The following is a 27,987-nucleotide window of genomic DNA, read 5'->3' as shown; positions in this document are numbered from 1 at the left end:
AAACACACTCAATGTTGTTGGCTGGTGTCACTTCAATTTCAAGTACACAAATAGAAAGAGGACATTTGACACGGGCCATCAATCCTAATATATTGGGTTGGCCAAAAAGTTTCTTTGGGTTTTAACTAAAAGTGAAAGACACACTTTTCATTTTCACCAAGAACTTTATTGAACAACATATTCACCATTTTGTTCCACTACCTTCTGCCATTTTTCAGGCAACTTCATAATTCCATCTTCCCAAAACTTTTTATCTTTTTGAGCAAAGAACCGTTCCAGGTACCTTTTACAGTCTTCCAGGGAATTGAAATTTTTTCCATTAAGAGAATTTTGTAAAGACCGAAATAAATGGAAATCCAAAGGTGCAATGTCTGGCGAATATGGTGGATGAATCCGAACTTCCCAGCCAAGCTGTAACAGTTTTTGCCTGGTCATCAAAGAAACATGCGGTCTTGGGTTACCCTGATGGAAGATTATGCGTTTTCTGTTGACTAATTCCGGATGTTTTTTGTCAAGTGCTGCTTTCAGTTGGTCTAATTGGGAGCAGTACTTGTTGGAATTAATCGTTTGGTTTTCTGGAATGAGCTCATAATAGAGGCCTCCCTTCCAATCCCACCGTATACACATCACCTTCTTTGGATGAAGACCGGCCTTTGGTGTGGTTGGTGGTGGTTCATTTCGCTTGCCCCACAGTCTCTTCCATTCCACATTACTGTACAGTATCCACTTTTCATCGCCTGTCACAATTTGTTTTAAAAACGGAACGTTTTCGTTCTGTTTCAGTAGAGAATCACATGTGGAAATACGGTCAAGAAGGTTTTTTTCGCTTAATTTATGTGGAACCCAAACATCAAAGCGATTCACATAACCAAGGTGGTGCAAATGATTTTCAACACTTGATTTGGATATTTTGAGTATGTCGGCTATCTTCCGCATGGTATAACGTTGATTTTTCTCAATTAATGTCTCGATTTGATAGCTATCAACTTCAACTGGTCTACCCGACCATGGAGCATCGTCCAGCGAGAAATCTCCAGCATGAAACTTCGCAAACCACTTTTGACATGTTCAGTCGGTCACAGCACCTTCTCCAAACACTGCACAAATCGTTTTTTGCATTTCAGTTGCGTTTTTACCTTTCTTGAAATAATAAAGCATAATATGTTGAAAATGTTGCTTTTTTTCTTCCACCTTCAATATTAAAAATGCTACACAAAAATTCACCAATTTTGATAAGTTCTTTTTTTAAATGCACGCTGATATGACAGCTGTCACAATACAATCTAATACACTTGTTTCAAAAGAAATTAAGGACAACTAAGCGCTATTAGAGCCATCTTACGGAAAAAAACAAATGAACCTTTTGGCCAACCCAATACTTCCCTGGCTTTTTCACTTTCCCACTCTCCAAATGACTGTTTCACACTTGCTTCTGTCTCCTTCTACACTCTTATGCCTTTCCTCACACTCAAGCTTCAATGAGAAAATGCAAGCCATCTGATAGAAACCTCTTATCTTCCCATCAACACCCCTACCACTAGCCACATTCTGCACCTTCTCTCCTGTTATTGGGGATGAAATGTCCTGCTCTTATCAAAAACTCCTCTCTGGGGTGAAAGGACTAGGGAATTATTGCTTAATGGTTAGAGTTTTGGTTTGGGGTGACGAAAACGTTTGGAAATAGTACAATCTAGCTGTACAATGTTGTGAATATAATTAATAGCACTGAAGTATACACTTAAAATAGCTAAAATGGCAAATATCATAACTATTTTACCACAGTAAAATTTTTTAAGAAACCCAGCCCCCCAACTTGGGCTCGGATCCCACTCAAGGACTTTCTTCCTGCAGGATTCTCTCTTGCTCCCAAGCCGTCAACCTTTTTCGGCCTTTCTCTGTCTCCCCCTAACCAACCCCCCCCAGATCACTGGTACCAGCACACAAACATGTTCCACCATCTCTTATCTTGAGAAAATGCCTGTGACCCTGGTCCCTCACCTGCTACTGCCTATACTCTGCTCCCTTCACAGCCATCCCCTTGAAAGTTTCTAGGTTGCTCTCTCCTCACCTCACCCACCCAATCAGCCATCCATCCTTCCCTATCCACAGGGACTGTCCATAGACAAGACACAGATGAGCTCTATGTCATCCAATCAAACGACCACTCAGCCTTCTTGATACACTCCTGACTTCCATGGCACCGTCCTTTCCTACCTCACAGAGAGTTCCATCTGGATCTTTCTCTGGTTCCTCCTCTGCCTGCTAAAATGTCTCCAGGACTCTGTTCTGGCCATCCTTCTCTTGTCCACTCATACAGTACCCCTAGGTGATCTCATTCAGTCATGTGGTTTAAATACCTATTTATGAAGATCAACATGCCCCAAGTTCCCATACCCACATCTCCAACCCCTCCCTGGGTCTCCAGATTTTTACATCCTCCTGCCTAGCAGGCACCTCCACATGAATGACTTTCTGTCCCAAACCTTCTGTCCCAAGGCCCAGCTAAGGCCTTTCAAATGGCACCATTACCCACCCTGTCACTGGACTCAACTCATTAGTCATTTCCTTGATCCTTCTCTCCCTCACCTCTCACTGTTGATTTGGCAAGTGCTGTCAACTGTTCATCTGAAACATACCCCGAATCTGTCCACTTTTCTCCATCTCCATTCCCCCATCACCTAGACCACTGCGATAGCTTGATCCCAGGATCTTCGGCTTCCTTCTTGCCTCCTCCCTCTCCCCCCCAAAATAAATTACATCATTCCATGCTCCAGCTTAAACCCCTCCAACGGCTTTCACTGAACCTCCAATAACATCTAAACTCGTTACATGATCTGAGTCCAGGCTGCATCTCTCCAGCCTCACGAACCATATTCCATCTCATTCACTGTGTTCTAGCTACTCTAGCCATCCTTCTGGTCCTCTAACTCAGTGGTTCTCAACCAGGGGTGATTTTGCCTCAGGGGACACTTGGCAATGTCTGGGGACATTTTGATTGCCACATTTTAGAGAGAAGGAGGTTACTACTGGCATCTAACGTGTACAGGCTGGGGGGTACCGGGATGCTCCTAAACGTCCCACAAGACACAGGAAAGCCCCCAAAGAATTATCTGGCCCAAAATGTCAATAGTACTGCTATGGACTGAATATTTGTGTGCCCCCAAATTCATATGTTGAAGCCCTAATCCCCAGTGTGATGATATTTGAGGGTAGGGCCTTTGAGATTTAATTAGGTTTAAATGAGGTCATGAAGGTGGGGCCCCATGATGAAATTCGTTCCCATAAAGAAGAGGAGGAGACTCTCTCTGCCGTGTGAAGACACGGCGAGAAGGTTGCAGTCTACAATCAAGAAGAGGCCTTCCACAGATACCAAATCTGCCAGCACCTTGATCTTGGACTTCTCAGCCTTCAAATTGTGGGAAGTAACTATTTGTTGTTTAAGTCACCATAAATATTTGTTATTTTGCTATACTAGCCCAAGCTGACTAAGACAAGTGCTGAGGTTCAGAAATCCTGCAAGTTGTCAAAGAAAGTAGGCACTAATCTCCTTCCTGCCTCAGGGCGTTTGCACAAGCTATTCCCTTCACCCGGAATGCCCTTCCTCTGCTCTCTGCATGGCTCACTCCTTGGCATTCATAGCCCACCTCAGATCTTATTTTCCCAGAGTTCTTTCTGATCACCCATCCTGAAGTAGTACCTCCACTCCTGTCACTCTCTATCAGAGCCCATTTTAATTTTCTAAATGTACTACTTGATAGTTTTCTTATTTTATCTGTTTGTTTATCATCTGTTTCCCCCACTAAAATTAAGTTTCTTAAGAGGAAGAATCTTCTCTGACTTGCTCACCAGGGCCTAATAGGGCTTCTTGCATAGTTGGTACTCAGTGAATACCTGGAGAACAAACCATTTTCCAGTTGATTAAGCTTGATTCCAAAAATATGTGTGAGTATCAAGTATGTACACTATATAAGCAATAGGTACTACAGGACATTTAAAACTGATGAGCACAGTCATCCCACTCAAGCAGCTTACAACGGTATAAGAAGGAGAAAAATGTGCTTTTACACACCTCAGGCAGAATAGGACACACGCTACAGGGAGACGGTACAGCATCATGTGATGAAGTGCACGCATTGCCTTGTGAGATAACGCATGCACGATGCCTAACAGTATAATGGTTGAAAGGCAGCATCATATAAGAGTCAGGAAGGACTCTGGAGCCCAGACTAGAGAGGTTTGAATCCCAGCTCAGCTATTTCCAGCCATGTCACTTTCAACTCGCTTCTTAATCTCTCTGTGCTTCAGTTTCCTCATCTGTTACATGCAGATAATGAAAGCATCTGCTTCATAGCCTTGCTGTGGATTTAAATGAGTTATATTAAGTAAAGCACATGGCTACAGAGGTCACTAGGTCTGGCTACTAGTATTCAAAGAAAGGAGTGATCATACAGGACTAGAGACAGGGATGATGGAAGGGCTGACTTTTGAGATAATGTGAATTTCAATGGAAAAGATGATGAGAGCCTTCTCAGTGGAAAGATCATATTGTACATCAAAGGAGATGCACCATAGCTGGAGTGTTGCTTAGGAATAAGGTCGGGCAAACATCCATTTTTTTCTGTTCACCCATCTGTGTAAAGAAGGATGCTTTTTTGAAGGAGAGCAATGGATGGAACCATGCTCATCCACTGACCCTATTATATCAGAAACTGTGAGAGATCTGGTCACCAAATCACCATATCACTTTCTTTCTATTTTTTTATTTCTGTCCATTATGCTTTGGTTAAAAAAAAATGGACTTGAACTCATTTTGGCTCTACACTTACTACTGTGTGAGCTTAACCTTCTGAGTCAATTTACTCACCCCCGAAATGAGAATAACAAAGCCTCCCCGCTCTACTTTAGAGAAGTAGTACGTGAATCAAATCAATTAAAACATGTGCAAGGCTTAAAGAGTGTTAGGTAGATACAACACTGATGTAAAATATTTTTATTACTATGATCCTTTTTCTAAAAACACCACCCAAGGTTTTACTCAGAAATAGTGTATGCAATGCATTTTAATGTAGAAGAAAAGAATTAAAGAACTTTAAAAAAACTCTTTCTACCTACATGTTTCAGAAAAGAAAAGAGAAGGTAGGACTAAGGCAGCTACAAGGGCTGCATTCCCGGACCCCAGCAAAGGCGGACACACAAATGTTTCTGCAGCAGATCAGGGAGGACCAGACACTGCTTCTATCCATATTACACTCCACCTTGGTGGGATCTGAGTCTACCCTTTTAAAAGGCAAAGCCAGACAGAGGATCCATCCCCAAAGGGAAATGCCAACAAAATAGCCTCTCCTTACTTCTTGAAAGGAAAAAATGATTTCCTTTTACTGTTTAGTCTAATAAGCAGGAATCTGGGCACCTCTGGCTCTGTCCTATGCATTGTGATGTTGGGGAAAATTTAAACTATCAAAATCCTAAAATAATCCCAGAGAGGCAAACTTGGGGTGAGGTGTGACTAAGAATCTCTTTAACTTGTAGACATTTCAAGACACATTGATCCATATTTTCTTAAGCCTCCCCATAGCTGTCTTTTCTTTCTCCTGAATCATAGGACTAAACAGTAAGACACTCTCCTAGAAGAATAACTAACTACCCGGAGAGCGGAGGAACTGAGCAGCTACTTTGGGAAGAACTCCGTCCTGGCCAGTGAGTGCTCCCTGCGTTTGCTTCCTCCCGGAAAGCCCGTGAGAGCAAAACGGAGGCAGAAGGCAGGTTTCCTGGCTGAGCTAAGGCAGCTCCTTCCAGTTCCCTGCGGCTGAGCACCCCTTAAGCTCACTGAGTTTGATTCGGGGCAGGTGCGGCAGGAGAGTCCTTACACATTGGCAGCAGGCAGCGGAGAGCAAAGGTCAAAGCCAGGCTTCCGGCGGGATCAGGGGTCCACACCCAGTGGGCTGAGCTGTGGAACCGCGCGGAAGGAGAGCAAAGCTTCTGTTATCTAATCAAGAACCAGATAAGAGCCAGGAGAAAAAGGCAGAAGGTACTTCTCTCGAAGCTCCGGGAGGTTGAGGGAAACAGAAGATGGGGGCGGGCTCCCCGAAAAGACGGGGAAGCTAGAGAAAGAGTTGCAAAACAAAACAAAACAATGAGACAGAGTCGGGAGGGGACAAAAGAGGGAAACTGGGACGGAACTGGGTCAGGCCTGAGAGCCCTGGGGGAGGGAACCGGCTCTGGGCTGGGCGCTGCCCCCAGAAACTTTAACTCCACGGCGTCGTCTGAGTCTCCTCCTCCCCCAGGGCTGTGGAAGAGGAGGCGGGCAGGGGGAAGCCAGGCAAAAGGCTTGAGAGGAAGGAGCTTGTCGTTTTAAGGGACTACCTACCTTTGGGCCGGGTCCCCAATTTTCTGGGTTTTGTTCCTGGTTTAAAAGGAGAAGTTTTACGTCACCCATGAGCGTCTGCATTTCTGTGGGATTCAAATACTCCCTAATTAGGTGTTGTCTCTTTACAGGAAAAGACGCCTTTTATTTCATCCTACTTTGCCATTTTAATTTTCTCCCTTCCGCGTTTAATGACTAGGTAGGGAGATGTTAAACAGCTGCTGTAAATCTTACAAACCCCGCTCCCTGGGAGCGTGGGGAAGGAACTTCCTGGTGCTCCCTCCCGTCCCAGAGGGGGGGGCCGCCGCGAGGGGACCCCCAGGTCCCAGCTTGGGGGCGGGGGCGGAGGGAGGGTGGGTGTGCCCTCTCCCTGCGCGGCCCTGCTGCCCCTCCCCCCTCTCCCGCACCCCACCCCCTCCTCGACCACACACCGCCGCCTCTTCCTTTGGTTGCCCTTGGGGGTGGGCTGCAGGTTTGAGTGGGGAGCTGAGAAACACACATCCGTCTCCTCCAAGGGACCTGCTTGCCCCCCCTCCTTGGTCACCCCCGTTCTAAGCGGGTTTGAGACTACTTCCCCAGAGCTAGAGAACTTGCCTTGGGAAACTCTGGCAAATCAGGAGGGAAAACAACCGCGACAGAAAAGCAGAAGCGGCCAGGAAGATGTTTGGCCTTGGTCTGCTGGATAATGGCTTGCCTCTTGTGCTCTAGGTGTGAGGAAAATGACAGAAAGGAAAAGGAGCCGTAGTTTTTCTACAGCTAAAAATGTAAGGGGGGGGTGCCCACACTCGCTATCTGGTTCTGGGCTGACCCTTCAGCAAAGGGTCAGTGTTTGTCTGCAAACTGCAGAAGCTTCCCAAGGGATCTGGAACACAAATTTGCAGGGCAGCGCAGGGCAGCGGTTTCCATCTACCGAGCTGCGCATGATGCTTACACGCTCATTTTGCTGGCAGAAGAGCCTGTCATAAAATGTAATACTGACTATAAAACAAATCAGCGCTTTGAAACGACTTGCTTCAGATGTTTTCATAAATCCCTAATGGCTCAGGCACTGCCTGCTATTGATAATATTAATGTGTTAATAGTTCCTCTGAAGCAGCAGCGCTGGGTAGGGCCGGACACACACACACACACGTGTGCAAATACAGATGGGAATACCATGGAACTGGAAAACAGTGCTTTGGCTCTCCCTTGAAATCCACCTGCACTTCGTTGACCTCAGAGAGCCAGATCCAAGTGAGAAATCGGATATTCTAAATTCTTGGCTGAAGCTCCCCCTTTAGTTTAAAGTGTTTTACATCGGTTCACAAAAAAATATATAGGTACATGGGTACATATAAAAGCATGTGTGGGCACCCGTGCTCCTAGCAGCAGTATTCACAGTAACCGAAAGGTGGAAACACACCAAAGGTCCACTGACAGATAAACAGATAACCAAAATGTTATATAGCCATGCACTGGAATATTATTCAGCCATAAAAACGAATGGTGTTCTAATGCATGCTACAACATGGTTGAACTCTGAGGACATTATGCTCAGTGAAATAAGCCAGACACAGACAAACATTGTATGATTACTTATATGAGGTACCTAGAGTAGTCAAATTCATAGAGACAAAGTAAAATAGAGGTTAGCAGTGGCTGGAGGGGGGGTGGGGAGTTAGTGTTTAATGGGTACAGGGTCTGTTTGGGAAGATGAAAAAGTTCTGGAAATGGATGGTGGTGACAGCTGCACAAAAATGTGAATGTACTTAATGCCACAAAACTGTATACTTAAAAGTAGTTCGGGGACTTCCCTGGTGGTCCAGTGGTTAAGACTCCTCAGTTCCACTGCAGGGGGCATGGATTCGATCCCTGGTCGGGGAACTAAGATCCCGCAGCGCGGCCACAAAAAATTACCAGAATTTTTTATGGTTTTTTTTTTTTTTTTTTTTTGGCTGCGCGGCGTGTGGGATCTTAGTTCCCCCACCAGGGATCGAACCTGCACCGCCCGCAGTGGAAATGTGGAGTCTTAACCCCTGGCCCGCCAGGGAAGTCCTCAGAATTTTTTAAATAGAGAAAAGCATGTGAGTAATGGACATCAGAGTTCTCTACGACTCCCCCCCGCTCCTACTCATGTCCCCTGCACAGGGCCCAGGGCAGCCTCCCCAGGGCCTCAGAGGGAGGTTGCCTCTGGCTCCCCCAGGATGCGAGCTGGGCTTCCTTTGCTCTTAAAGAAATGGGAAGTTTTTTGTCTACAATTCTCCAGACAGGCATGCAGCCCAGGGAAACCTTCCCATTAAAGGAATGTAAGAACCAAGGAGATTTTTCATGATATCATTTCTCTGCTCCTTCCTAACAGGCATTATTCAGATCGGAGGAATCTAAACCAACACTCCAATCTCCTTGCCAGTGGCCAAGGACACTACAGTGCTTTCAAGGCACTTTTCTGCCTCTGGACCACCCCAGCCCTCTGATTTATGGGGTGACCAGAAAGGTCTAGAAAGTCGAAGTTAGGGGGAGAAGGTGGGGAGGGCTGGCACTGGCCGGGCTGCAGTGTTTGCCTGCGCTTGCCTCTGTCTTCTGGCGTTGCTCCCTCCTGAGAGGCACTTGCCTGGAATCGCTTCATGATTTTACCCCTCACGGATACAAGCAGGGAACCACCCGTGCGGTTGGGTCTGAAGGCAGAAAGGAGTGCCCGTGCCTACCTAGAAGTTTCTCTCAGTAACACAGCAGACGCTCGACCTAGGTCACCGGTTTTCTAACGCTTGCACTTTGGGGTCAGTTTATTTAAGAAAAACCAGAGTGGTCAAACCTTTGCCCTCGCCCCTAAAAGGAGACAAACGTTGGCATAATTCCTCCCATTCCAAGTCTCCCCTGGCCCTCCCTTAAATTTCCCTTACACGTCATTACCCCAGACCAGGCTGCTGAGAGCTCCTGGGTCCATCACACAGGCTTTGGTCAGCTTTGTGTCTACAGTCTGTCATGCCCGGCCTGCTTCTCCTTGCAGGTCCGGAACAGGCGACCTGCAGCTGGTGAGGGAGAAGCCTGTTCAGAACCCTCCACGGAGACAGGACAGAAATGTGAGCAGATGCCTATTCATTTTCAGGCTGATGGGCCCAGTGGCAAGGACCCCAGACAAGTAAGGGAAGTGGGCTAGAAGGGTCCCACACCTCCTGCCGGGGAAGCCCCACTGGAAGGAGGTGGGGAGCAGAGCACAGGGCTTCCACTGTGGAGGGAAGGCCTTGGGCAGGGCGGGGTGCCGGGGACATGCGGCCCAGCAAAGGCAGAAGCAGAACAGAGTCTGAGATGGCAGCCAGCTAATGGGTTCAAAGCTGTTAGGACTCAAGAGCAGGGAGAGAGATGCCGAACCTGCTGATCTGTCAGAAAACTTTGCAGCCAACATCTAGATTTTCTAAATCAGTCGTTTCACGAAACTCCCTGCCAGTTCATAAAATGCTTGCCTGACTTGCCTGTTTTCTCCCTATGATGCTATTTTATTAAACGTTGTTGAAGCTGTGGGAGGGGGCGGGTCGCCGCGAGGTTGAGGGGGAGAAGCGGAGAGAGAAGTCAGGGGTGAATTCCATTTTACTGTTATTTTAAAGGGAGTCTTTCTCAGTTCTGCTTCCTTCAAGGCTGCCCTAAATTTGGCTAGGTCCAGGATGGGTAGCCACCCCCCCCCCGATCATTTGCAAGGTTGGATTTAAATATGCTGTAACTGTGTGTGTGTACAGTCTTGGCCGATCAAATATACATGTAACACGCATAGGTATTCATTATGTCAAAGCAGAAACATGTACAACAGACTCTAAGGAGTGCTGGTGTTTACAGTGTTTGGAGAGATATTTGAGAAAGTTGTGTTTCGCGTTATGCAGACATACTTTCTTTTGCTGGTAATCCTTGTGGAAGCCTGACCATTTTAACTACTTCAGCATATATCACTTTAGGGGTGGGGAGAAGTATGCAAAGTTGCAAAGTGCTTTTGTATTTTTAAAGGTGCTTCTCCCGGATGGTTGCCCTGCCAGTAGATGGTCCTTCTCTGGATCCACTTCCTGTTTTTCAGGCTGACCCCAAGTTCTCAGACAATCCAGGGTAGGTCAGCAGCAGCTGGGGGGTCTCAGTGGGGTCTCTGAAACTCAAGGCAATGTCATGGGTACAGGCTCACCCAACCGGAGGCCTCAGGAGAGCCCACCTCAGGGTCCCAGGCAAACAAAGCTGCCACTCCCAGGAGCACAACTACAGCCAGGCCCTGGGGCCACGCCTCAACCCTCCCTCCCCACCCCCACCCCAGCACAGATCCTGTCACCATGCTGCCACCCACTGATGCACCAAGCTCTCTCCGGGCCCACTAGAGTGCGAACACTCCAAACACTGAATCAAGAAGGTAACCTTCACACATTCATAGCCTCCAAATATCATCCTGAATCAAACAGGCCTGACCACAAAAACCAGTGGAGAAATTCAAGACCCTCTCCTCAAAAGTTCACAGGTACGAGGTCCACCTAGGAGACTAGCCTCAAGGACCCTCTGGGATCACTGTTTCTTCTGGAAGCCCACTCCTGGGGTGGGGGGGAAGAGGGGGTCCCATGGGCCTGTTCCTAACCTCACAGCTGTGCACACTCGCCGGCTCCTGAGAACCAGAGCCGGATCATCAGTGACCCCTCGCCTCCTCCGCCCCCCATTTCCTGCGCTGGGATCTCGCGCAGAAGTTGAGCGTTTCCTGTGCCGGAGGGACTTCTCCAACTGGGAGCGGAAATCCCTGCGCTGGGGCAAGGACGCGTCGTCCACGTTCCCAGCCCCGGGAGCCGAGACTCCTACGACCCACCGGGTTCTTGGCCGGCGCTGCGGCGTGTAGGGAAAGATGATTACACTCGAAAGGAATCACGACTCCTCGCGGGGCCATTACTCGCGTCGCTCCGCACGCGCAGGTTCTGGCCTGGCTTTCAGCAATTCCCCCAGCTCGCTAACCACTCGCTCGTAATTTGTGGGCCGCGGTGGAGCTGCGCCCGCGGCTGCAGTCCCCAAATGAAAGCACTTTTGCAGCCCCGGACACCCATCGAGCTGCCTCCGCGCACGCCAGGCCGGCACCTCCTGTTCGCGCTCCCCTCTCTCCGCCCAGCTCCTGGCAGCTGAAATGGCTGTGATTTCACGCACATCCTGCGTACGCACACACGCGCTTCCCCTCCGACGCCGCCGGCACACGCGCACGAGCCTGGACGTTTTCTTTCTGTGCTCGCTTTGCGGGACATGCTTTCCTGCTCCGGCTTCGCTCTTTTCGCTCCTTCACTTCCTCTTCCTTCGCCACTTTCCTCCCGAGTCCCCTGGCCTGGCTCATTCCCCTCCATCGCCGCTGCCCTCGTGGTGCCCCTCGCCCTCTCTGCCCGGAGGAGAGGGGGCCGTGGAGACGCGCCCTGCGCGAGGGCCGTGCTGCGCGCGCGGCTGGGACCGCAGGGCTGGCCTCTGGCCTGCGCCCTGTTTGTTTTCCCTTCGCCCCCTGAATGCTAGATTAAGACGTAAAGATTACCGGGGCCGAATAATGCCGGGAGTCAACACTCGAGCAAACAAAAGTGCTTGCACAACTCCGCCAACCCCGCTGGGACCCGGGCCGCGGGCTTGGGGGAGAGAACGCGCTCCTCGCTGCTAATTACAAATAAATGATGATGTGCTCACTAAGTAATTGATTTAATGAAGTTCCTATGAAACTATTAAACCCGGGTGGAGGTCAGGCTGGAGGCGCCCCAGAGCGCCCATTGTGGGCTGTTTAACTCCACCAGGCTCCTCGGAAAGACATCGGGGCTAATAGGTGAAGTCACAGCTGCTCGCGCTGACTTCTTGGAGCGCCCGGCCGGCCGCGGGCACCCTCGCGCCCTCCTCCTGTCGCGCCCTCTTGCCCCGCCGCCCGCGCCCCGCGCCGGCCAGCTTACCCACGCCACTCCCAGCCCCGCCGCCAGCTCCCGAGGGCCTCTCCAAAGGGATCCCGGGTCTCGTTAAGAGCGGGCAGTTGAGCACTGAACTTGTGCGCCCCGCCAGCAGTCGGCGGCGTCCACCGCCGCCCACCCCCCTCCTCACCCCACCCCCGCCACTTCGTGCAGGAACTTCAGCCAGTGTGCCACGCAGGGTGCTCGCGCGCTCTTGGCAAGGTGCCTGGAGCCCGGGCGTGTGCCCAGTGCACGGGCTGGGGCGGGGGCGCGCGGGGGGGGGGTGAGTTGAGCGTGTGTGTCTCTGTGTGCGCGCGCGCGCTGGACAGTGTGTTCCGGGCCAAAACGCCATGTTTTTGCATCCCTTACCCTGACCTGGGGCCTGTTCGTGCAAAGAAGTAATAGAGGCAGGGAGAAAGGGACCGAAGAAAGAGAGGCAAGAAAGATCACCCAGGTCAGCGGCTGAGCATGTGAGCGCCAGTCTTAGGTTTTGCAGACCTGCTGCGGGAGGGGGCGGGGGTCGTTCTGGCACAGCCCTCTCTTCTCCCCACCGCCCACCTCGGCCAGCGTCCAGACCCTGCCAGGCGGTTCCCCACCCTAGAGCGACACCTCCAGCTCCCAATGGGGCGGAGGGTGTAGGCCGCAGGCCCGAGTCTCTAGTCAGACAGATTCGAGCTACCCACCCCCAACCCCTGTCTTAACAGAGCCCCGCCCGGCCGGAACTGCTTCTCCTGCAGGATGGCTCTCGGTGGGAAATGTGACCTCTCCTTATCCAGGAGGCCCAGGGAGCCTTGAGGGGACACATCCCGAGAAGGAGAACCAGACATGCAAATGAATCTAGAGTTAAGGGTGCTAAACCCCTGTAGGGGCAGCAAGGGTCAAAATCAATCTCTCTCTCTCTCTCTGTCTCTCTCTCTTTCTCTCTGTTTCTGTCTCTGTCTCTCTCTCTCTCTCTCTCTTGCTCTCTCTCTCACACACACACACACACACACACACACAGAGGAACAGCATTTGACTGCGTTTCTCCCCACCTCCAAGGGACCTTGTGATAAGAGAAGGCCCATGTCCATCTGGAACTCCACACCAGGAGACAGGGGCTCCCATGGGGGATTCTGGCTGCAGAAATCAATCTGCCAGGGTATTCTGCACCCTTCTACCCAGCCAAGTCTTGTCTCTCCTCATCAAGAATTGATAGTTAGCAGAGAGTTTCTTAAAGCATGCATTGCATTTATGCCACAGTTAGTTGGCAGTAAGCTTCATTCCTTTTTTTTTTTTTTTTAATGTTAGGAATTTCCAGCTGCTGAAACCAACTTCCATTTGATTTTGAATCAAATGCTTGGAATTGGGGAGAAGGGGATCTTTTGGCGTGGTTGTTGGCACCCTTAAACAGAGCTCCACCCCTGTCTGGGTCTTCAGTCTCAGTGAAGGTCTCAGCTTCCCACTCTTCGCCCCGGGAAACTGACAAAAATCTCTTGAGTCTTGCCTGAGGTCTCAGTTTCACCGTCTGTAAAATTGGATCGGAGGTTCTTGGCTGAGGCCCTTTGGGCTTTATTTGTGAACTGTGAAGGGACATGAGGGGGTTGGAGGAAGCCAGGAAAGAAGCCGGTTTGCGCCAAGCCTTTGTCTTTCTTTGTAGAAGCTACTCCCTTTGTAAAATAACGCCCCGCCAGACTACCTAATAGATTTTTGCAGGGCTGGGGTTTAAATTGCCCCCACGCAGGAGCAGATGAGAGAGGGTGGGTGTTCCAGCCCAGCGAGTCCCGCGTGGCCCTTGTTTGCTAAACAACACTATCCAAAATGTGCCAAAAGCAGTGCACGCCGGCGGGCTCTCCTCCCCGGCCCAGGGCAGATGTTCCCATTTTGTTCCCGCCTCCCCTCCCCTCACCCCAGCCCCTGGTATTTCTTTAACGCCTGCTGCTGCCTGCATCCCTGCTGCCCCTAATGTAGGATGGGCCCTTCTCTTCAGCCTCCAAATGAGAAGTGACATTTGCACTCGGCTCAGCCAACGCGTGAGCAGAGAGCGAGGACACAGGCCCATTGACCGAGCGCGGCCGAGGGGCCGGCGGGCTCGGCGGCATCCGAAGCTGCCTTAATTAATACCATCTTAACTAGTCCAGCAGCCACCGAAGACAAAGTTGAAGAAAGACTTTAAGGCTGAGTGCCCCTCGACAAGCTCTTTTTCCCCGTGTCATTCAATATTTAATGCGCCCGCTTCTAATGCTACTACTGGTGTTCCTTTCTCAGCAAGGACATTATTTTTTCACGGTGCCCATAGCCAGGGAAAGCCCTTTAGGCAAAGAAAATCAAAATGTTTGTTGTTTTGGATGACTTATAACTCTTGTTTAACACAAGCACTTTCAGGCAAGTATAACAGGCGCAGCCCCCAAAGCAAACAACACAGTCCTTGTGACAGAGTCGGACACAAAAAGCACATTGTCTTGCGGACTACCTCTTTTCTCTGGTGCTAGATGGGGGCCTGTCTCCGAGTGAACACCACGATGCCATTTCACTTTTGAACTATTGTTTTTGAGTTATGCCATGTGGTCAAAAGGAGCGAGAAGGGAGTTGTTTCCAGGCTCATAAGACAAACGAGTTGCCTTTTCATGGAAATCCCCTCGCGATCCTTGAAAACGGAGTTTAAATGTCACCTCCGCCTTTCTAATGGGCACAGGGCTGGAGGCGACCCTTCAAAGCGCCTGGGTGATAAACGACCCTTATTAAATATGGCCGGGGCTGCTGGGAACGTCCCGCGCCCGGCCAGCGCACGGAAGAGCGCCCCTCACTGGAGGGCCCTTGAGAGGCCGGAGCCTCCCCTGCCTCCGAGAGAAGCCGGGCGGCAGAGGTCCCGGCCCAGGCTCGCGGGTCGGCGTGCGGGTGGGGAGCCCCGGTGAGGGGCGGGGGGACCAGTTGTAAGACAACTTCTTATCTGCCGTCCCCAACACGCCCGTGCTCCCCCATCCCCGGAGACTCGGCGTGAAAGCTTGGTGCGTTTCCCCCTGACTTCTTTTTGTCCGTTGCCGAGTGGCGTCTGCAAGTCTGAGCTGCAAAGTTACTGATTTGCAGGCTGCATGTTAAGGCAGCCCATGTAAGTAATTTCTCCGGGCACCCCAGCAAAGGAGAACAAATCGCTGACAAAGGCGAGCGCGTTCGATTCAGCGGCGTCGTTAAGGCAACCCCAAAGTATTCCTCCTATAATAAGTTCCACTTCAAAGGGTTTCTCATTCAGCGGTGACTGCTTCGCACTTTTATTAAGTCCGGGCTTTTTCACTCGGAGGAATCATCTGTTTGGTTATTTTTCATCGTGTTTATTTTTCACCATTCACACAGTACTTGTATTAAATAAACAAAGAACAATCGCTCTGCAAATAAAAGTACTTAGGTGGGGAGAGAAGGAAGAGGAGCTGGGGCTGGGGCGCTCCTGCCCCTCTCCCCCCTCTTCTGACATCACTGACCCCCATCCCCACTCGCCTTTCTCTCCTCTCGTCATTCTTTCTCCTTTCTCTCAAGCTGGGAGGTTCTGAGGGGAAATCTTAACAAAAAGTGGATGGAAGGACATACACATGTATGGCACGTAATACATATACTATTACATCTATGTAATGTGATATGTAATATATATTTCTGATCAGGTGAAAATCGACTGAGCTAACTTGGCGTGAAAGGAAAGGTCACTGCAACTGTATCTTAATAGAGTGTCTCGAATCACTGTGGACCCTCTGCCAGAGACTCCCCTGGCCCTGCCCATTGCCATAGCAATGCCTACGCTCCGTGTGGATGTACCATAAAAGCAGTACTTTGAATTTCAAAGAACACGCCTTTGAACTTCTCCGTGCCTGATTAGGCACTCGCGGTGCGTGTGAATGTGTGCTCCTGAGTGTTTGTGCGTGGGTGTAGGGGTGGGGATGACAGAGTATGAGTTGCTGTGAGTTTTTGTTCACGGGAGGGCAAGTGTGCTGGCAACCCCATGGCCGTCACACCGTGGGCCTCCTTCGCCAACCCTACAGCCCTGGAAGAGTGGGTTTCCTGGCCATGAGTCTATTTTGGTAGACTACGGGTGGGTGTTTGGGCCAGCGGGCAGTGTGATGTGACAGGCTGAAAGTATTACTATGTGTCTGGATTGTTTTGTTTCCCGTGTTCAGTTTTCCTTCCCTCTGACTTAAAGTGGTCACTTGAGAAATCAGATTGTCTCCGCAGCCCCCTCCGCAGTAGTACTTCCTAGCCAAACTGGAATAACAAATACTTCAGGTGAACATCTCTTGTCCCCTTTCACAGAGGAAGAGATAGGCAGATAGATAGATAGATAGACAGATACATAGGGAGATAGGGAGATAGAGAGAGAGAGACAGAACCACTGTGGTTTCCAAAAGCTTCCACAAAATACAAGATATAAATGGCAAAACTGAAATGTCACAGATAATTGGGCCTTAGCTTTCAAGGAGTTTGGGCCTCCTCTTTTCCTGTCTCCAGGGCTATCCCACTTGGGTGGCCATCTCCAACTCCTTAAAAGAATATAATTCCCACCCTCAAGCTCTTTCTCAATACTTTAGATTTTAGGAGCATTAGTTTTACCAAAGAACATCCTTAATGGGGGAAAATATACATAAACTACAAATAATCATGTGTTTGGAGATCCTCCTAGCCTGGAAAACAAAGGTAGATGATTTAAACAGTGTTTGCAAGGGCCCCAAGGGCCACGTTTTGCCTAGGAAGATGAAGTCTTTGATGATAGCCAACTTAGTGTCAATAAGTGGCTTTCTTTGAGACATATTCAGATGGGAACGTCTTGCTTGCCAATTGCCATAGAAATCTTAACACACCATGAAGATTGTCCAAGCGCCAAGCCTTCCGTTCTGGACTAAATTACTTTGAAGTGGCGCAGGACGAGCAGTGGTCAATTTTAACTCTATAGACTGGACAGAGAACGCTGGGAGAGGGAGATTGTGCGTTTTAAAGCAGAAAATAAGAAGGGGAAACTTGTTTTATACACTCTATACAAGGTTCTGCTCATTGTCAGATATCTTTTATCTTTTATATTTCCCATGAATGATTCATGTCTTGATGGCTTTGTGTCACCCTTCTTTTCACGAGAATCTTCATTAGAGAGCTGTAAGTTTTCCCATTGATGGGGGCCTTCATTTACGCGTGTTTTTCTCCTTCGTGTGCTGGTTACTGTCACCTGGCTTCAAACAACCCTTTGCAACCTGTTTCACCTGTAATACATTTAACAAACCTGACTTTAAAAAATCGCTATAACCCTTTGGAGAACTGTTTAGACATCACTACCAGTTGTTTTTAACTACTTGCCTTTTATCAGCTTTGTATCAGCCAACCTAAAAACAAGCAAGTGTTCAGCCTTGTTTATGTGGATAGCCAATCGCATTACTTTAAGCCACTTGGGCATTTTGTTGCCATGAAGCTCATTTCTCCTTAACACCTGCCCCAGAATGCTAAGTTACTTATCTCCACTCAACTTCCAAATAAGCCACAGTAAAATTGGGTTCTTATCCTATCACCTGATACACGAGGTGCTTGATGCCCACTACGCAACTTCACTCAGGATGTGTTTAACTCCATACCCATCTTAGCTCTTGATTCTGCTTTCATCTTCTTTGTGTCTGGAAACGTCTCACTGTCCCTTTCTCTAACTTTTCCTCGTTCTTCTTTACCCTTTTTCTTTAGAGGCTGGGCAGCAAAGAAATACTAAAATTTGCTTTTCAGCTCTCCACTGATTAGGATCACTAAGGATATTACTAATCTTAACAAATGAATGCAGTAACCCCTAAGATTTATGCTACCGTTCTGTGCAACCTGCAGGGCTTAGTCTTCATAAATATACTGTACTTTCTAGATTAGATTGTAAATTAGACCAAGCTGTTAAAATACTCCATTGCTTGGGGAGGGTGAAGAAATAAAGAGATCAAGGGAAGAGAACCTTCTGATTACTACATGAGCAACCTGTTCTGTCTGGAACAGAATTGCAGAGATGTGCCATCACGTAAAACGTAAGCAATACATATGAAGAATACCCTTTATTAAATTTTTTACTTCATAATCATTCTTGCTTTCTATTGGAGGTACACATTTTAAGTTTTTATTTTAGGTGTATCAGGAACCAATAAATCTGTGGCAGAGAGTTAACCAATGCATGGCAAAATACATAAAATACATATTCCTTTGTTTCATAATAAATAAACCTGTAGCATAATAAAGAATAGTGCAAACTACCATTGAAAAAGTTGTATAAATAAAACAAATTATAAATCAGGAATATTTTGTTCGAGTAAGTTTACGATACATAAATTATCCCCCCAAAGTTCACACCTCATCTTATTTTGTCTATTTGAAAGAGCTTTGAAAGTGAATAATATGAAAATCAAATAAACTTTTAAAATGTAGAATTATTTTATATTCAAGTTTTATGGTCTTTTTCTTTATAAAGGAGGGTCTGCATGTTTCATATTCACCGTAACAATCTGAAGACAACATTGAAAGGCTTTCAAAGTGACAGCACCATGCACTGTACTAGTAATAGAATATATCTATAAACTATATATAATCTCATCAACACAATGCAAAAGAGACATGCAGGAAGAGTCCTGGTTTTCACATTACGTTGTTCATTCAAGTAAGCTTAAAAATATATTTTCCCATTTTCTTTCCTTTTTTTAAAATAAATCGTAGATCATAAATGACAATCTTTCACCAAAATGTATAATATAATTCTTTGGTGTGCTTTGAACTCTTCCAGGAAAAAAAAAGGATGATGTCTGAAAATAAATTAATTCAACTGTACAAATAGTGTTCACATACAAGTTACTAACAATGACAAGAGTACATCAACCACTCACAGCACACAAAACAAATTTCTACAAACCCTGGGAAGGGGGTGTCTTCAGGGTCTCTGAGGATAAATTAGTGCTCTTTAGTATATCTGTATGATGTTTATGATGGACTGCGTTTTGCACACGAGATGTGTTGTACCAACCGAAAATAAATTGACTAAGAGTTACTGTCCTAGGTCCTTGACCTTTTTTGTCCTAGCTTGACAGCTCTGGCAAAGGTCACACATTCATCAGTGTTTGGTGGTAACTATAAACCTTTTAAAAATTTTAATATGTATAGCAACTCCCTCCCCTCTTTTAATGTAAATCATACACTGTCATTTGCAAGTGGGACAGAGTTCCGCGTGCTCAGGTGGAAGAAAATGCATTAAAATGCAATTTCCGGCACTGAAAAATAAAGATTTTTTAAAAGGTCGATACAACAGTATAAAAGAGAGATTGCCCTGTTTGTAAAACAACAGCCTTCCCCCAAAAATAGGCATGTTGCCAACATCACACCTCCTTACACTTGCCTGTTAATTTTGGCATCCCAAAGAACTTATGATCTAAAACATAATCTCTTTATTACACAAGAAGTTTGGACAGAGTAAAGAGGCAGGCTCTGAGATTCCAGATTAAAAAAAAAAGATAGAGGAAAAAGCAAGCACTTGAATTTCTTCTATTTTATAAAATATCAGTTTCACAGTTGTCTACCGCAGCAGCTTTTTCTTCTCTCCACTGTTGCTGGAACAATCATGGTAGCACAATATATGGAGATGTACTAGGTTGCTGCATCTTTTTTAAAAAAAAATCATACAAGCAGGGTACTGAAGAAATAATCCTGTATAAAAACACTGTGTTAAGGTGAGATCAGTAATAAAAGAGTGGAAATTAAAAATTACAAGTATTAGAACTTAAAGGGTTTTTACAAATATTTTTGGACACAGGTACAGTCCAAGATCTGTTGGCAATGCAGCAAGTGTGTGGTTTACAATCAAGAGGCCTTTGCAGAATTAGGGCCCAAGCAGGAGGCAGAGAGGCTCCAGAGAAGCCCATGATGGTGTCAAAGGCGTTCGTGAGGCACTCCAGGAAATGCAAAGGGCCTTGGTGCTGTGTTGAGTTCTGACTTAACGCTCTTTCTCTCACCCTTGTAAAAACTATATATATGGCATTGGCAGTGTGTGTCTCGATTCACTAATCTCTCCGTTCATTTTCCATGGTACAGTCTGCTCTCAGTCCTGTGCCCCTGCAACACACAAGTCCAGCTTGGTTGGGTTTTTTTGTTTGTTTGTTTTCTAAGGGGAAAAAAAAAAACCCAAATATCTTAATTAAATTAATTAAATGTACAAACACCATAGGGTTTCATACTGAATAAATAGGGCTAATTAGACCCGGTGGCAAGTCTGAGTCACGAGTTTGTCTCAGTCTCGGCATTGTCTCAGGTTAGGATACGGTCCAAGGGCTCCCACTTATTATTGTACTTATTATTATTATTACTAATAAAATCTAATGTATGGTCCGCACGCCTTCAGAGTTCCGGTATATCTCCTCATCGTCAGACTCAGAAGTGGTTCCACTGCTGGAAGGGGTGTGGAGGTGACTGGGGACCCCACTGGGCTGGCAAACGTACCACTCATTGAGGTTGGTCACTTGAGGGGACAGAGTGCTCGAGCGACTCCTGGCTGGGTCCAGCACAGGGGACAAGGGGGCACCCACTGGAGTCCCCACCGATGAGTAGCCCAGGGCTCCTGGAGAGGGTGGTGGGGACTTGCAGTGAATCTTCATGTGCTTCCTCAGCGAGCTCGGGTGGGTGTAGGATTTGTCACAGCCTCGGATCTTGCAGTAGTAGGGCTTGTCGCTGGTGTGGACGTGGGAATGTTTCTTTCGGTCACTGCTGTTGGCAAACTTCCTGTCACAGCCATCAAATTCACATTTGAAAGGCTTTTCCCCTGCAATAAAACATAGGAAAGGTTAACAAGTGCTTTTCAGAGACCTCTCACTTGAGAGAGAAATCTTAGAGCAGACATGAGGGTGCATCTTCCCATCCTCTTGAAGACCAACTCCCAGCCTAACTCCTAATTCCCACATTCCAGGATGCAACAGGGAAGGGATACTGGGGGGATGGGCCTGGTGTCCCCTGGCCTGGAGGCTCTTCTTGGACCTGGGCTTGCTAGAGGCTGGATGTCAACCCCGAAGTACCATAGGGGTCGAGGTGAGAATGGCTAGAGCATGGTCCAGGCTCGAACCCTGAAATCCAGCTAGGACCCAGATTCCCACATCCTTGTTCCCCTCAGGGTCTATACACACAAAAATTCAAGCCGATCCCCTGTCAAGATAAATGCTGATAAAATACTTGCAAAGCCACAACTTGGGTGAAGACCGTAAGAAAAAGAGAAAAAAGATAAACATGTATTCTCAATTAAAAGTAAACTGGGGGTGATGCAGTAAAATTATAATACTGGCATTTTGTTTCAGAGTGTTCCCCAGGATTTCACTGATGGGAGAGGAAAGGAAATACACCAAAATCCTGTTCTCTCCAGAAATAAAGACATCTGTGAAAAACATGATCCCACCACTAGATTTTTTACAAGCCTAGCTGGGCAGAGAATAGGCTGTTGCCCTCTTCGTTCTACCAGCTTTCCTCACAACTTGCTGGGCAGTTGAGACCCTAGAGGAACAGAACCTTAACAAACGTTAATAAAGACTACAAGCCTCAGCCAGAACCTGGCATCCCCTGATGGCATAAGCAGACTTCTTATTCTAACATTTTTTAATAATCAAAAAAGATCAACTGTTTACCAGAGTCTTTGGGCCCATTGCCCCTTTAAGCTGCCCTACCCACCCCAGGAGCACAGGGCCTTTCAACACAAGGCCCCAGGTCCAGGTAGTAGAAATGCTCAGTAAGACAAGATATTCAGCCACACTATACCTCGGTATTAAAAAGCAGAAACAGGAAGACAGCAGGTAACAGTATGAATTTTCCCCCTCACCTTAGTATCCATGAACTTGATGTATTTGAGTCCATAACTGAACATGTTATCTCATACATATTGTGGTATAATAAATATATTCCTTATCTTTAAATGATTTTAAAAATAGAGTTGAATTTCTCTACATTTTAGCAGCTACTCTGGTGACACACAAGGTATGGTCTTTTCCTTGGTTTTTGACAATTTATTTTTTAAAAAGCCAAACAACTATTAAGACAGCTTAGTGTACATAAATTTCTGTGGTGGACTTTCCTGTACAAATATTTCAGTGTAATTTTCTCTTTTTTAATTTCATCAATGCTAACTGCTTCAATGCCAGAGTACGTTAGCACATCTGAAAGTATTCAGATGCCTGGAATATAACTTATACTACCTGGAAATATTGTTTAAAAACAAAATTAAATATTATCATTTAATATTTATAATATACTTATATTATTTAATATACCTCCTGCCTTGGGCCATAAAGAGAGGGAAAAACACAACATAATGCAATGATAATCACAACCTTTAAAAATTCTCTGTAGAGGGGCTGCAACAAAAACAGTTAATCGAGTTTTATCAAAACACTGGTTATCTGTCCTGATTTCTACATTCCACTTTAAGTTGGATAATACTAATTTAATGTAGCGTTCTTCCAAAAAAAATTACAATCAGCTTTTCTTCAACATGGAGGTTTAAGTAATTTTATTCACCCTATGCAAATATGCAATGTTGCTTTTTAGACTTCTCATGTTTCTGCACAAGCTAAGTATCTCGGATTGTGCAGAATAAACGCCTTGGACATTGCTGGCTCCACCACTGCACATGTTTAAAGAGAAGCATTAAGAATCAGACCCAGAAAAGGCAGATACGGAGTGGAAAGAAAGGTAGAAATGCAGGGATAAAGGAGAGATGGAAGAAGAAAGTAGAAAAAAATGGAAAGGGTGATAGAATTGCCTATTTTATTCAGGGGGGCCTACGTACGGGGAGGGGAGCAGTTAGCAAATTCTCCCTGCCTAGAAAGGGTGAGAGACCCTAGTGTTTACATTTCAGATTCTGACAGAGGGGTCACGTCAGAATTTAACTACTTACAGAGTTTTAGAGAGTGAGGGAAGCTACGTGTGAGAACTCGAGTCCAGCCCAGAGGAAGGTTATAAATGGAATTGGGGGCACGTGGGTCAGGAAATGGGCCTTCAGGAGTGGCCGGGGATTATTCCCTTTGATCAAGCCGTTCCGGGATCCCGGGTAACCCCCAAAAAGGGAGAGCTTTGTGATGGCGCAGGGAGTCCGGCCTGGCCTTTCTCTGGACACAGTGCTCAGTGGCTTAGCGGCCCAGGAACGGCCCAAAACACCTGACGCGGGTCTGAGCATCAACGCGAGAGCGCCCGCATCCCTGCCCGAGGGACCCGGCGAGGCCCACGCAGCCGCCGCGAGCCAGGCGGGAATGCAACCTTGCGCACAAGGAACCCGAAAACAAAACGGCCCCGGGTTCCCTCGGCGCCCGGGTCTCCGCCCCCGGCAGCACGCGCGCACGCCCCCTTGGGGCCCGCCCGCGAGTGGGGCGGGAGGCTGCCTGTCCCCGGGGGCCAGAGAGCCGACACCCGGTCAGCTGCCGCGCAGTCAATTTCCAGTTCCTTGCCTGACCCGGGCGGAAACGACCCTCAGCTCCGGGCAGCCCCCCCTGCCCGCCAAGGGAAGATCCACTCCCCTCCGAGGCCTGGAAATGCGGGAAGGGCCCGAGGTCGCGGGCTCCGCTTTTAGGGGTTCCCTTTGGGGGCGGCTTCACTTCCCGCGCCCCGCGCGCCCCGCTCACAGCCCCAGGCCCCTGTCCCGTCGGCAAGTGCTGGGCACGAGGGCCAGCAGCTGGCTTAGCGGGCCAGGGAGTTTTTACGAGAGTCTTGCGGGACGCTTCCTTTTGACAAAATCATTAAGTCGGACTGATCCCGATTAGAAAAAAAAGGGGCTGGCAAACGGAACTCGGGGGAAAACGCGCTCCCAGCCGGTCAGCGGGCCAGTCCGCAGGAGGCCTGTCAGGTACCGGCGACAGAAGAAGGCCCGGGGCTCCAGCCTCGGGGCCCCGGACCCGGCTTCTCACGCAGATCCCCCTCACACCACCCCCCCGCCAGTGGTCTCGGCCCCGGCCGCTGGCCAGGCGTTGCGGCCCACGCCCGGCGGCTGCCTCCTCGTCGTCGCCGCGCCGATAAATCAGCCAAGTAATTACTGAATGTAAACTCCAGTTACTTAAGTGTCCTCCGAGGGGTAATATTGTATGTCCCTATAAATCCCGACTGCGCTCGCGCTCATCAGCGCTTCTGCCCAGCGCGCTCGTCCGTTCCAAGGGGCACACGGCCCACAGGCGCCACCCCACGCCCCAGGCCACGGCCGTGGCACCCCCTACGGCAGGGCTCGGGGTGGGGGCGGGAGGGCTCCCCAGGGTGCCGGGGGCTCCTCCCAAGTCCCACGGGGGGGTAGGCCCCAACGACCGCGGGAGACTCTGCAGCTCGCCCTGTCCTCCTCCAAGGAGAACCTTCCTGCAAAGGACAGAACCCAATTTCTCCAGCACCCTCTAGGGCATGTGTGATAAACTGTGTGACGGCGCGTGTGAGTATAGGTGTATATGAAGGTGTGTAAATGAGTGTGATTGTGTCATCAGGGCACAAGGACGTCCCAGCGATGAGGGAGGGGTGTATGAGAGAATATGGATGTGTTAAGTTGTTCGTGTGATGTGTGTGTGCACGTGAAGGTGTACTGTGGGGTGTGTAAAGGTGGGCGAGTGTGTGCGCGTGTGTGTAGGGGGAAGGTCCCCGGGAGCCCGAGGGCGCATTACTTTCGCATTTTGCACCCCGCCCCGGAGGAACAGGGCCCCCTCTCCCCTCCAGGAGGGGCCACACCGAGCTGGGCCTCGCGGCCCCAATACCGCAGCAAATCCCACGCGCCCCTCGCACGCCCGCTCTTTGGAGCACGGCGACCACGCGGGGCCTGACATCCGATGGGGAGGGAAGAGCCGCCGGGGCGGCTCCGGCCCTCCTTCCCCATCGCCCTCCCCAAGTTCCCGGGGCCGGGCGGAAGGGGGCTGCCGACCGTCCTGGGCGCCTTCCTGCTCCGGCGGCGGCTGCTTCTGCTCCGGGGCGGCGGCGGCGGCGGCTGGAGCGCGTTGCCGGTCCCGGCGGAGGGGCTGCGGGAGCGCTGGAGACTCCACCGTGTGGGAACCCAGCGCGGGGCCTGTGTGTGCTATCGAATTACTTATTCATAGAAAAAAAGGGGGGAGAGAAAAAAAAGAAGTCACATGTCCGGGTTATACGTATGCGAAAAGAAGCAGCAGAAGGAGGGAAAAATTAAGGCGAGCAGGAGGAGGAGGAAGAGAAGCAGCGGCAGAAGCGGCGGCGGCGCGGGAGGCGGCGGCGGCGGCGCGGCCGGGGACAGACACCCACCTGTATGAGTGCGTTTGTGGATCTTGAGGTTCTCGGAGCGCGCGAAGACCTTGCCGCAGCCCGGGAAGGGGCAGGGAAAGGGCTTCTCGCCGGTGTGCACGCGGATGTGGTTGATGAGCTTGTATTTGGCCTTGAAGGGCTTGCCCTCGCGCGGACAGTCCTCCCAGAAGCAGACGTGGCTGCTTTGCTCGGGGCCGCCCACGTGCTCCACCGTGACGTGGTTCACCAGCTCGTGCATGGTGCCGAAAGTTTTGGAGCAGGGCTTGGCGCCGCCGGCCGGGGGCGGGGGCGGCGGCGGCCCGGCCAGCTCCTCGGGGTCGATCCACTTGCAGATGAGCTCCTGCTTGATTGGCTGCCGCATGTAGCGCAGGAAGGCCCCGGCCGCCCCTGGGAGGTGGGGGTGGTGCTGGTGCGGGTGCGGCGCGGGCGCGGGCGGCGGTGGCGGCGCCGGGGGCGGCGCGTGGTGTTGCAGGTGGGGCCCGGGTCCGGCCGCCGCGGCAGCAGCCGCCGCCGCCAGGTTCAGGTTTAAGTTCACTGCTCCGTAGCCATGCAGGGCGGCGGCTGCAGCGGCCGCCACCGCACCGTAGTGCGCATCCCCCGAGCGCGGCGCGAAGGGCGGCTCCCCGCGGCCGTACAGCTCAGCCGCCGCGGCTGCCGCCGCTGCCGCCAGCCCCAGGCGCATCTGGCCGTTGAGCGGGTGCGGGTGGCCGCCGGGGCCTCCCGGCGTGTCGTGCAGCGAGGGAAAGAGCGCCGGGCCCCCGCCGCCGCTGCCGTCCGGGCCAGCGTAGGTGCCGCTGGCCGAGATGAACATGCCGGCCGAGTGGGGAGGCGGGGCCGAGGGCTGGGGGGAGCCGGTGCCGGACCGCTGCTCCCCTCCGAGCGGGGCCCCGTGCATGGCCGCCGCGGGGGCCGTGGCGGAAAGGTCCCTCCGGAGGACGAAGTCCCTGCTGTGGCCTTTGCCGCTGCTGCCGCCGCCGCCACTGTTGGTGGTGGTGTAGCCCGAGAGGCCAGGAGGAGGGGGAGGGGGTGAAGGGGAGGGAGGAAGAGGAGGGGCTGGGGGCGGGGGCGCGGGCGCGGAGGACTGCACGCTACCGCTGCCCCCGCCGCCAGGGTAGGTGCCGGCTCCCGGGTTCGTGACCGAGGCTGCAGCGCGGGCGGCGGCCGCTGGGGCCTCGGGCTGTGCCGGGAGCGCCTGGGAGGGAGGGCTGAGGCCGAGCGCGCTCGCCTGGGCCATGTGCTCGGGTCCGAGCGGAGTGATGGCGACGCCGGGGTCAGCGCCCAGGTCCCGAGGGCGGAGGTGCGCGGCTGCGGCGCCGAGTTGGGAGTGGGCGGGCGCGCTGGCCAGCGCCGGGAAGCCTGTCATATTCTGAAATGGCCTGGCCTGAGCCGTTGCCAAATCCGCTAATCTCAGCGCTGGCGGGTTCCTCTTGCTCAAAGGGGTCTCCATCAGAACTACACAATCAGACTCATAGACCCTCACTGGGGGGACTTTTTTCCCTCTGCCCGCCTTCAAAAACATGTATATGTTAGGCGCTCTTTAACTTCTTTGTCCTGGCCTCCTAACTCTGCTTATTCCCGTTCCCACTCTGTCCTCCAGCGATTGGCAGAGCGACCACCACATTTGAGCTGCGCAGTGGGACCGAGATTTTGGAAATAGCAAGAGTGGGATTGGAGGGAGCCGCGTGATTGGCAGCAGCCGCGGCTGACCGATTGGCTCCCTTTCAGGCTCAGCGGGCATCCGCCCCTGTGGTCGCGGCCGCCTTCGCTTTCGCTTCGCGCCCCTTCCTCTCCCGGAGCCCTGCGTCCCCGCCTCCCCGGGGATTCCCAAGTTGCACTTGCAGAAAGTTTGCGCCGGGCCTGCGCGCGCAGCGCCCCGCGTTCCCATGGCGCGCCTTGCGGTGAACGTGCGCCGGCACGCGGCAGAAGGGCGCCTGGAGGCTCTGGGCTGGGGACCCCCCGGGGAGCAAAAGGCGGGGGGAGCCCCCAAATTCAAAAACCTTCGCTCACTGCATGCAGCGTCCCTTCCCTTGGAAGAGCTCCGAGCTGCTGACTGGGGGAGGAGGGTGAACAGATGTATGCCCGTCATCCTACTCGTAGAGGTGATACTAGAAACTTCTTATTTGGGAAGGACACTCAATCTGCCGAGCGCTCACAGAGGGCGCACAGACAGTAGACGGAATGAGGAAGGATATTAAAATCCTATTGGTTGCAAAACACCAGGTGAAGTCAAAATAAATCTTTCCCAAAAGGAACCGTTTTACCTCGACTTTTTAGCTCATGGGATCCTTTTCAACATGGTTCAAAGGAGTTGGCTCGAAGTGTAATCTCACTGCTCATCGGTTCTAGATCTGCCACTTCCAATTAGATCTACCGGGGGCAAAAAACATCGGGCAGCGATCCTAACTTTTGCTTCTCGGAGATAACAGTGGCAGGGCAGGCCAAACAGCATCTCTCCAGAGGGAAGCGGCTAAATAAACGATATCCTTTAAGCAGTTCTCCTTCCGG

General features: G+C 50.2%; 1 protein-coding gene across 1 annotated transcript; it reads right to left on the bottom strand.

Annotated features, from left to right (window-relative positions):
• Positions 1–20,585: 20,585 nt before the first annotated feature.
• On the bottom strand, positions 20,586–27,001 carry ZIC5 (Zic family member 5). Its single transcript, XM_061171018.1, has 2 exons — positions 25,483–27,001; positions 20,586–21,028 (listed from the first exon to the last, which is right to left on the bottom strand). The coding sequence occupies exons 1-2, from the start codon at positions 26,999–27,001 to the stop codon at positions 20,586–20,588; spliced, it is 1,962 nt and encodes a 653-aa protein (XP_061027001.1).
• Positions 27,002–27,987: the final 986 nt, after the last annotated feature.

Source organism: Eubalaena glacialis, chromosome 16 (genome assembly GCF_028564815.1).
Source record: "Eubalaena glacialis isolate mEubGla1 chromosome 16, mEubGla1.1.hap2.+ XY, whole genome shotgun sequence".
NCBI classification, from domain to species: Eukaryota; Metazoa; Chordata; class Mammalia; order Artiodactyla; family Balaenidae; genus Eubalaena; species Eubalaena glacialis.
Note: the sequence above shows the minus strand (reverse complement) of the source record. Positions and strands in the feature narration are given on the sequence as shown.